Here is an 11,325-nt window from a genome sequence, read left to right as displayed (position 1 = left end):
GAGCTCAGCCTCAGGGCATAGCCCCACATTATTGACTCGGCTCCTCCCCAGCACAGCTCTTTAGCCTGGGCACAGCTCTCTCCTCTCCTGGACATATTGCCCCCCCCTGGCCCAGCACCCAGTGGTACTGTATGTTCTGCTTTTAACCTCACCTTCTAGGCAAGCATCAAAAATGACTCTTGAGGTTGTCCTCACAGGTTCACAAACTAGGAAAGAGCCAGAAATGTCCATGGGAGCAAGGGACAAGGGGCAGCAGCCCAGGGCCCTCTGAGTCTCCATTGACTTTGGGTCACAAAGGTCACAAGCTGGCCCCCTAAGCACCTGAGACCCAGCAAGGCCTAGGGCATCTGCTGCAGGCCCAGGGCTGGGCTGAGCAAGGCTATCCCCAGGGATAGATAAAATGCCAGAAGATTGCTGGCTTGTGCCCAGGAAGGCCCACCATCCCAGCCCTGCCCATGGTACTCACATTTGTACTTGGCCCAGAATGTATCCTGTAAAGATGAAGGCTGGTGTTGAAGGGCTGGGACCACCTGCAGGCCACTGCTCTCCTCCCCCTGCCTTTAGCCCTCCTCCCGGACTCCTGGCCCCAGTCTGCTTTGCTTGGCGCCCCCAGCAGCTGCCCCAGCCCCTTCTCACCGTGGCTGCGGTGGACTCCAGAGCCTCAAAAGCCTCCTCGTAACTGCACTGCTCCTCCACACACTCCCGCTCCAGGTTTCCTGATCGCATTTCCTCCAGGAGACCCCTGTTGGCCCGCCGGACCCGCTGGAGCACAGACAGTGCCTGCTGCTGGTCTAGGAACACTGTACAGGAGACAAGGGGGGGAGGCGTAGAGCGTGAGCCTTAGCCCCCAGCCCGGCAGGGCCATCCAGGAGAGGCCCAGACCTCAGCCTCCTCTCTGGAGGGTCCTCAGCGGAGGTCGGAGGGGTGGCAGAGGAGAGTGGGTATCAGAGGACTTAGCTCTCTGAGGTCCTGCCCACCCCTCTGGAGTAACCTGGCCTGGCTTTACAGACAAGGAGTCTCATCCAGGATTAGAACCCAGAGCTAAGGCCACGGGGCCTAGTCCTTCTGTGCTCCCTCTTTCTCCGGCTTGTCTCTGGAGGGTAACAAAGACAAACCACCTGACCCCTTCCATCAGAGGCCCCTGACTCGTCTCCCCAACAAAACTACCCTTTGCCCATGTCCCTCTTCTTCCCCTTCTCCCTTCAGATGGAAACCACCAGTGTCTCTGGATCTCCCTAGTGCCTGTCCCCTTTCTTTGGTCTTCCTGACCCTGTTCCCCCATCCGGACCCCGAAGAGTGTTCTAGGGGTCACAGTGTTTGAGTCCTTACCATGTTCACAGTGGGCAAGGGATACCAAGATTCCCAGGGTCAGGTAGCTTTGTAGGGTCAGGCCCTGAACACCCATCATGGCGCCCGTGGAGAAGCTGTGGAGGTAGGAATCACAGGCAGGCCGATCTGGCCCCTCTGGGTTAATGTTGAACCAGCATGAAGAAATCAGAAAGAAGGGGTCAGCAGGTCAGGGCTGGAGGGACAGGCACTGCTCCTGCCCACCCCCACTTTTGGCTTCTGATCTTGGCTGGGGAAAACCTAGGAGTTATGTGCCCGGGGGCACGTCGTCAGGGGCACTGATACCAGTTGTTTTGATTGATACTTCTCATCTCGGCCCAAAGAGAGCCCAATGGGCCAGAGGTTGGACTGTGAAGTCCCTGGGGACTGGCTGTGGGACATGGAGAGAGTCACTGCACTGTCTGCTGCCTTGTCTGAAAACCTGAGATGTTACAGCCTCTGCTGCCCACCTCTCAGGAGTCACAGAGACTGGAGGATCTGGGCTAGGAAGGACCTTCGAGCCGAGCCAGTCCTGTGCCTAATTTTATACATTAGAGGACTGAGGCCCCGATGGGCCAAGTGACTTATTCAGTGTTACACAGGTTATACAAGGTTATTCATTGTTATACAACGCCCCTTTTTTTTTGGTATTCTCATGACTTGGCACAGTGCCTGGCAGACAGTAAGCACAAAATAAATGCTTGGTGATGGTGATGGTGAACACAGATCTGAACCACTCTCCTGACTGCAGACCTAGGACTCCTTCTGTGGAAGAGTCATGAAAAAAGGGTTTGTATAGAGTGATGCAGGAGCAAAGAAGCAGATGAGGATGGTGCTCATGAGGAGGAGAGTATAAATGGAATGGTGGTCAGAGAGCAGAACTCAGGCCAGTCTGGGTTTCAGAGGAATGACGATGGAAGGGCACTTGCTGCTGTGGGGCTGAGGGGGGCCCATGGGTACTGAATGCTGACCTGGAGCTGAGAGGTGGCCTCTGAGTCATATAGAGTCATAGGTGTAGAACTAGAAAGGCCCTTACAGAGGAGGAAACTGAGGCCCAGAAAGGCCTCACCAGAGCCTGACCCCAGTGCTAAGCCTACACACCCAGAGCTATTGCCACTCAGGGTGGCTTTGATAATCTGGGGGAAGGAAGAGGAGGCTATTGGGAGGGCTTCCTAGCTGTTTAACAAGCAGGTTTTATCCCCCAAATTCTTCCTTACCACCAGAAGGTTAACAGTCATGAATATTTTGGCCCCTGAGACTTGTGGAGACCTTTGTGATCAGCATGCAATTGCCCATCTTTGGAAGGGAATACATGCAAATAAAGGAAACAGAAGCTTAGCCAGTGTGCTAGAAAGTGCCCCAAGTGGTAGCTGTGGAAAGAATCCCTTCCTCCTGGCTCCTTTGCCCACTAGCTCACTGGGCTTGGGCTGGCAGGATCATCGGACCCCTGGGCCTGGGGCTTCTCTTTGCTCTAAATTCCACGGCCCCCAGCTTGTCTCCCTGTGGCTGAAGGCGTCTTTCTTTTTCCCTGGATGGCTGTCCAGGCCTTGTTTTCCTCCACCCCCCTCCCACTTCCTGTTTGCTGTAGGTAGAGGGTGGGAAGAGTCAATATTAGCCCTGAGCCTGAGCACTGAGGGACAAAGAGCACGTCCAGAGGCAATGAAGAGCCAGCCCTCTTGTGTCTCTCCTGGTCTGTCCTGCTGGGGTCTGGCCTAGGGTCATGTGCCATCTGGGGAGGTCAGTGGGAGGGGGAAGTTAGTGTTGAGGACAGGGATTCTGTGGAGGGGAATGAAAGAGGAGAAGGAAACCAGGTGTGTCCACTGGCTGACCCGACCCATGTTACTCCAAGGCGGGGAGGTAGGGCAAGGCCCACAGTCAGTCAGGCTTCTGGAAGCTGAGCTTGGATGTCTGTAAAATACCAGAATGTTTGATGCAGGGTTAGGCGGGCAATCTCCAATATGGAGTTATGGGAAGGGTGCTGGACTGTCAGAGAACCTGGGATCAAATCTTGGGTCTGTGTGACTTGGGGACAGGTGACTGACTTCACCTCTCTGCCTCTAACTTTCAGTTGTAAAATCAGGAGGGCCAGACTAGATGAAGTCTAAGCTTCTTCAGCTCTAAGCCAACAATCCTTTGACCCCCTATGAGTTGGAGGCCTTCCCTCCCCTTTTCCTCTGGGTTTTTCTTTTTAATATTCTATGGCTCACATTGACCTTGTTATCCCTTTTACACACTACAGGACGGGGTCATCTTTTCTGAGTGTACCTTTGCTGGAAAATATTTACATTTCTTGTGTGTATCATCACTGGAAATAAGCTAAGGCCCACTTACACCAACCATGCCGTTTCTCACTTGGAAGACCCTATATTTGTCCTCTTATTAGACTGTGGTATTCTAGGGCTTGCACCTATGCAGCATCACCAGAATACAGGAAGGAAAGGCAAGCATGGCCAGCACAGATTGCAAGACCTATGCATTAACAACGGATGAATTCATCTGATCAGCAGTTTGTCATTTCCAGAAAGAGGAAAGTAATGCAAAAGGAGAAGTTCTCCTTGACAGGGCCAAGCACATGTTTCTCCAGAGTATGAAGGCAGCGGGTGGGAGGTTACTGAAGAGAACTGGGGAGGTAGAGCATGGCCACAGCTTTTCCTGAAGTAGTTGTCTTAGGGTGACTTTTTTTTTCCCTGTCTTTGAGCATATGAGATTATTGAAAGTGCTGACTAACTTCTCAAAAGCATCCCAGACTACTCTCTTGCTCCCAATTCAATTCTGGGTACAGTTCACTGTTTTATCTGGAGTGCTTCCTAATACACACACACACACACACACACACACACACACATATATACCTATTTATCTATGTATGTATACGCACATGGTATTATTGTTCAGTCTTTTCTGACTTTTCCTGACCCTATTTGGGGTTTTCTTGGCAAAGGTACTGGGGTGGTTTGCCATTTCCTTCTCTAGTTCATTTTACAGATGAGGAAACTGAGGCAGACAGGGCTAAGTGACTTGCCCAGGGTCACACAGCTAGTGTTTGAGGTCAGATTTGAACTCAGGAAGTCTTCTTGACTCCAAACATGGCACTCTATTCACTGTACCACCTAGCTGTTCCCATGCACACATGTGTGCACACACATACACATCAATATATATATTGATCATCTGGAAATAGGCATCCTTCACTCAATGTTTTCTGTGTGCTTTGTTAATCCAAAATATTTTGCATTTTGCATATCCACTGAGGAAGCTTTCATAGTCTAGGATTTTATATTTATATATACATATGTACACATATATATCTGCATCTGTCTATCCATATGTATATATGATCAGCATAACGTCAGCCACAGGCAGGCACATCTGGAGGGCTACACCCTAGATGGAGCAGCCCTCCAGATGGGGAATCTCACCTCTGGAGAATCCCTCCTCCATGTGGATCCTATGATAGCCATCCTCCATGGCAGCTGCAAACACTCTGGGTACATAGTATACATCTCCCTGGATTTATGCCTTGCTTATTAGTGATAACCAGAGAAGTAATAAACAAAGCCTTTGGTATTTATTAAGAAGTCTCATATGCTCTTAAATGCATAAGAGGCAACTTACTGGAAGAGATCCAATAAGGCTTCTCTTTGTTCCACAGAGTGCAACATTTTGGTAATCAATAGTTAATACTACGGGATCTTGTATTTACTATACCTTTTGATTTTTTTGTGAAGATTCAATTCAGATAAGCCTTTCTTACAAGTTTACTATCTATATTATACTATATATATACACACACACATATGTATACAGTTATACACAGTATATATGTATATACGTACATATATACACCATGTATACAGACGTATACTGTAGAAAACTGTTGGGAAAGATTGCCCATTCCCTTCTCCCATTTTCATCAAGGATCATCCTGATATATGGACAGATCATTATTTTTTTTAACTGAAATTAATAACAACAATTGGCATTTGTATTGTGTTTTACTTATTTATTTATTTGCTTTTGGGAGGGCAATTGGGGTTGTGACTTGCCCAAGGTCACACGGCTAGTGGACAGATCATTCTTAAGGATTTTAGAAAGATAAAAGTCAGAATATGGATGGTTATTAATGGTGTCTTGACCTTCCTTTCTGGTAATTCCCTGTGTGACTTTTCTCATTGGTTTAGTATCTTCCCCTTTCCAATATCTTGAAAATCAGAGACTTCAAAACTGGACTTCCACAAGCATAGATTCTTTCTCTGTGTACATGGATAGCTCCAGTTCTCCCTGGCTTTCTATACTCCAGCACTATGTCCCTTACTCATGTGGCACACTGGAGAATGAGGTGTTAAAGAATCCAGATAACGTTCTGGAAATGCCAAAAGAGATATGTCCTATTTTTTGTCTCTTGTCCTCATTCCTGTCTATAAATACTCTTGCAAGGATCTGGCTTAGTTGGGTCTCATGCCAACTTTTCTACAGACTTATTTTTTTCTTCCCTCATTTTATGAAGTGACAGCGCTCTTAATCCTCCACCATTTCTTCTCCACAGTTTTCCAAGTGAATTTTTATTCACCATAATAGGCCTGTGTTTGGTAGTATCAAGCAGGTTCTGGATAAGGCACTCTCTGGATTCTTCACCTCCTAAATGAGATAGTAACTTTTAATCATTTAAACTCCTATTAGGAAACATAGGGAATTTCCTTCAAGGTCTTTTCTTCTATCTACTTCTGATTTTCAGTGTCTACAAGCCATCCAAATAGATCAGGATGAAGCTTCTATAACCACATGCCAGGCCTTCTCATATTTATTCTTCTGATTCAGTCAATTTCTACCTTTTGCTATGACAAGTTGCTCTCCCAATGGCACACAAACAGCTGATTCCTAACCAGGAGTCTGTCCTAGACTGAGACCATCATTAATTCGATTCTGTTGTTGCTGTTGAGTACTTGTCCTACTTTAAGAGTTTATTTCATAGGGGCAGCCAGGTGGCTCAGTGAGTAAGAGCACAGGCTCCAGTGTCGGGATGACCTGGATCATATCCGGACTCAGATACTCAGCACCACACGCAGAAATAACTGGCCGTGTAACCTTGAGCAAATTACTTAACCCCGATTGCTTTAAAAAAAAAAAAAGAAAGAAAAAAGAGTTCATTTCATTAAATATTCCCCAATTACATGTAAACATTCCTGACATACTACTTGAGGAAAGTATTCATGATACATAGGTATGATGCTTGCCAACAGTCAAAAAGCCTTTGGCCTCTTTCATTTCTTGTTCTAGAGCCATATTTTCCAGCCTGTTTTGGGCTTACCTTTCCTAGGCCTATTTGCACTGAAGCCACTGCATACAAAGGCTTTGACTTAGTTTGGAGCTGATGAAGCTTTTGTAAAATTTCTCTCTCTTTCTTCATACTTTGCAACAGATATTGGTATGAAAGCTTGAGATATCTCCATGGCAGTCTTTTTGTTACATATTCACCCTGAGCACTGCTGGGCAAGATAACTCACTGTCCAGCAAACTAATGCTGTCTCTGTGTACATAATGAAACCAGCTTCACTGACTTTTATTTGGCTCTTCAGGAAGATCTGGGAATCATTCTTCCAATTGGCTGCAATATACTTTTATTTTGGGGAGAATATCAATATTGAAATGGTTCATTTAGGCATGTTAACTCATAAATATGACCAAATGTTGCAAAACAAGGGAAAGCTATAATGAAAAGACAGTTATTCAGGCACAAAAACTGAAAATACTGGGGAATACGGAACATAAAAGTAGAGCTGAAGGAATTTTAGGAAGGCAGCATAGTGTAATCCAAGAATATCAGACTAGGGGCGGCCAGGTGGCCCAGTGAGTAAGATCACTGGCCCCAGAGTTGGGATGACCTGGATCAAATCTGGACTCAGATACTCAGCACCACACCCAGAAACAACTGGCCGTGTAACCTTGAGCAAGTTACTTAACCCCAATTGCTTTAAAAAAAAAAAAAAAACAAAGAGTATCAGACTAGAGGAAGTAGAAGACCTAAGAGCATGTCCCACTTGGTGCTGGGCTGTTTACTGTTTTTATCAATGACTTGAACAAAAGGAGACACCATGCTCACCAGATTTGCTTATGACACAAGACCAATACACTAGAAGATCATCAAGACGGCCGAAGATCTTTATAGGGCGGAGGGTCAGGATAAATGTAATCAGATGATGTTATCGGGGTGAATTTGTAGTCTTAGTGTGAGGGAGTCACTCTTGGATAGCAGTTATGACAAAGAGCTAGGAGTTTTAGTGAACTGCAAAGTCAGCAAAAGCTGATTGTGTGAGTCAGCTGCCAAAGAAGCAAAGTTGATCCTGGGCTGTGTTGAGGGGCACAGCTTCCATGAACACGAAGGTGACTCATCAGAGTATTGTGGTCAGTTCTGGGCACCGACAAGCTGCAAAGTGTCTAGAGGAGGGCAGCCAGATGGGGAAAGGCCTTGAGTCTGTTAGACAAGGATCAGCTGGTTGAAGGAAATGAAAGTGCTACCCTAAAGAAAAGTCAGAGGGGCCTCCACGGCATTTCTTAAGTATTTGAAGGGCCACCATGTGGAGGAGGTTAAATCAGGCTGGTTCTGCTTGGCCCCAGGGGAGAGAACCAGAGACAACTGGCAGGCATTGCAAAGAAACAAATTTAGTTAGGCCTGGGGTCAGGAAAGACTTGCTAACATTTAGTACTACACCAGAATGGAATGGGGTACCTGGAGAGGTGCTTAGCTCCCCCCTTGTTAAGGTCTTCAAGCAGATACTGGATAACCATTTGATGGGTATATTACACTAAGGATTCCTTTTGGGTAAAGGCTGGACTAGATGGCCACCAGCACCCCTTCTAACTCTCCTCCTGTGTAATTTCATGACGTTATGGTTGTATGCCCTTGGGTAAGCACTTTACCTCGATGATACTGAATTTCCTCATCTAGAAATTGAGGTTGGACTAGAGCAGCTGTTTTCAAACTTTCTGGTCTCACGACCCTTTTACACTCTTAAAAGTCAAGGACCCCCCCCCTCCAAATTGTATATGGGCTTTATCTGTCAGTATTTATTGCATCAAAAATGAAAATGTCAGTATTACTGTGAAAATGGTTTTGACCTCACAAGTCCCACTGAAAGGGTCTCAGAGTGCCCCAGGGGTCCCTTGACCGCACTATGAAAATCACTAGACCAAATGATCTTTAAGGTAGGTCCTTTTCAACTGTGAAAGCCCAATAATCTTAGAACTTTTTGAGCGTTAGTTCATTCCTTTGTAAAATGAGGATAAAACTATGAGTGCTACCTCCCTCCCAGGCAGGGGTCGTCGGGGTCTGGACCCGGGTTTGTTTGGGAAGCTGCTGACGTGTCACTTTTTCCACCAATGGGGATCTTTCATAGCTTTTGGAGGACTGCCAGGGCGCACTGAGCGAATGACTTGTCCACTGTCACACAGTTAATGTGCCATGAGCAGGACTTGAAAGCAGCTCTTTTGACTCCAGGGCTGACCCTCAGTAAAGGAATACAAAATGCTTGGCAGAGCTTAAATCACTGAATGAATGGGCGTTATTAACAGAGAGCATTTGAGCCGGAGTCCAGCTTGTCCAGCTTGTCCAGCATGCCCTCCTTCTAGATGGGAGAACCCTGATGAAAAGTCAGCTCTTCTGACAGCAGGTCAGGGCTCCTTCCCCTCCAAAAATGAGAATAAATGTTCTGTGCATGTTAATTTGGGTCCCATAGTACTGTATTTTACATCCAATACAAAATACAACTCTATGATGACTTTGTTCTAAACCGAATAAATCTTAAAATGAGTAATTTTGTTCAATCTGTTCAGGCTAAATCTGCTCAAAAAGCTGTTTCAGGAGAATTGGAATGAATGCGCCTCCTCTTAAAGAATTCCAGTGTAGCAAAGAATTCAAAGTCTCTCCATGGATGAATTCCTGACCTGTTGCCTCACCCTGTAGTGAAAAGGAGCCCCAGCAGAGCAGGGAGACTCAAGCTCTCACGCTGGCTGGGCCTGACTGGCGCAATGCCCTCTCACTGGCACAGCCTGTTTCCTTCTCTGTACCGTGAGGAAGCTGGACGACATCATCTCAAAAGCCTGGTTCCAGTTCTCAGACGAGTTGTCAGGGTTGGCATCTACCCTCTGTGCTCACCTTTTCTTCTTTCCTCCGACCAGTGACGTGAAGAAGGGCAGCCTGGAGTGGGCTGGAGGGAAGCCAGAGCACGTGCCAATGTCCCCGCCCTGACTGAATGCACCTGCACCCCAGCACTCAGCTCCATGGCTAGCACAAAGTGAGGGTTTTTTTAATCCTGTCAGCCTTCGGGCCTTTTAAACTCTCCCATGTGCCCCCATTGTCTTGTGCCACTTCGAGCAATGGATCCTAAATTCCTTGGGGGGAGGGACTATGTGTCCTACTTTAAAAAAATCCCTTATACAAGGAAAGCCCGTCAGGCCCAAGCAAGCACTCAGTGCAGAACACTGCTAGCCTCAGCTACGACTCCATGAGAGCCAGGGCTGATACTCTCTGTGACTGGATGAAAGCTCAAGACAGTCTGACCTTCCCATCAGCCTCTAATCAAGCCATCCACTATGTCCTTAAGGAGCCTCAGTTTACTCACTTACAAAATGGGAATGATTTAACTCACAGGGTTCTACTGGAGCAAATGACAGCAACAGCAGCCCCTTCCAAAGCACTGTCTTGCCGATAATGCAGAGCCCTGGACAGACACCATCTCGCTGGATCCTAATGCAGTCATTATCCCCATTTTGCAGCTGAGGAAAATGACGGCTCTCAGAGATCAGTGACTTGCCCAGGGTCACACTACTCACGTCTGAGGCAACATCTGAACCCAGGTTTTCTTCCAATTCCACCAAGTGTTTGTTCAGTCTATGTTCTTGCATAACAAGAAACAGGGACCATGTCTGCCTTCCTTCGTACCCCCACCATGGAACGCCATGCCTAGCAGAGAGTATGTGCTTAAATAATGTTTGCTGCCTGACTGAAGCCAGCTGGCTGATTGCACTCAGACAGCTGAACACTGCTCCTGTAAGTGGCTGCTACCTTTCCTAACCTAAGGGCCAGCCTTGGGTTGTATTCTCAGGAGGGATTGAAGAGACTAGAGGCAAGGGAGAGAAAGGACTTGTAGTTTATTCTAAGAAGGAGGGGTGCACGGGTGGCATAGTCTGGGAGAAGAAAGCCGGCTTCTTATACAATTTTATTTTATTTGCTTTTTGGAGGGCAATTGGGGTTAAGTGATTTGCCCAAGGTCACACGGCTAGTAAGTGTGTAGTGTCGGAGGCTGGATTTGAACTCAGGTCCTCCTGACTCCAGGGCCAGTGCTCTATTCACTGCACCACCTAGCCGTCCCCCCTCTCCCCGCCAATATACTTTTAAAGAGGGCATGATTCAGGCATGAATTCCTCATGCATGGGGAATATGAACCAATGGAGGGGGGCTGAACCAGCCATGTCAGCTGCTGCTCACCAAGAGAGCGGTCTCATGAGAGACATCCTTGTGAGCCGGCAACTGGACTGTGGCCCTCAGCACCTCCTCCTCATCTTCCACAGGCACGGAGTGGCCTCTGAACTAAGAGGCCAGAGGTAGTTCCTGATTTCTCGTGAGACAAAGAGGCGCTTGGAACTCACATGGTCCTGTCCATGCTCCCACTTTCCCATCCTTCCAGCAGAGATTCCCAGGCCTCCCTGGTGACTCAGGTGGGAAGCTTCGGTCTAATCCGAGACTCTGTTCCCAGGCCAGGTGTGCAGAGACACCTGACACCCCAGCGGGGCAGGGCCCACCTCAGTGGGGCCTTGGGGACACTGGGCTCAGAGCAGATTATGCCTCACACCAAGAGACGAGCAGGAGCTCTCCAAAGGCTGGCCAAGGTCATGCTGGGTGAGGGACATTTGACCTTTTCCTTCTGGTTCCAGTCAGACAATACAAAGATTGGGTCCAGGGAGACACTCCACACTGAGAAGCCAGAAAACAGACATCTTTAT

General features: G+C 47.5%; 1 protein-coding gene across 1 annotated transcript in view; it reads right to left on the bottom strand.

Moving 5' to 3' along the window:
• The window catches only part of F2 (coagulation factor II, thrombin), an 8,380-nt gene extending 6,943 nt beyond the window's left edge, over window positions 1–1,437 (bottom strand). The window contains exons 1-4 of the mRNA XM_069091096.1: window positions 1,330–1,437; window positions 637–800; window positions 440–491; window positions 153–206 (exon numbers count right to left, since the gene is read on the bottom strand). Coding sequence (XP_068947197.1) covers window positions 153–206; window positions 440–491; window positions 637–800; window positions 1,330–1,408 — 349 coding nt within the window. The 5' untranslated portion in view covers window positions 1,409–1,437. The remainder of the gene's footprint in view (window positions 1–152; window positions 207–439; window positions 492–636; window positions 801–1,329) is intronic.
• Window positions 1,438–11,325: the final 9,888 nt, after the last annotated feature.

This window comes from Petaurus breviceps, unplaced genomic scaffold (assembly GCF_028583685.1).
Source record: "Petaurus breviceps papuanus isolate PSGF00001 unplaced genomic scaffold, PetGlider_PUasm1.0 188, whole genome shotgun sequence".
NCBI lineage: Eukaryota > Metazoa > Chordata > Mammalia > Diprotodontia > Petauridae > Petaurus > Petaurus breviceps.
Note: the sequence above shows the minus strand (reverse complement) of the source record. Positions and strands in the feature narration are given on the sequence as shown.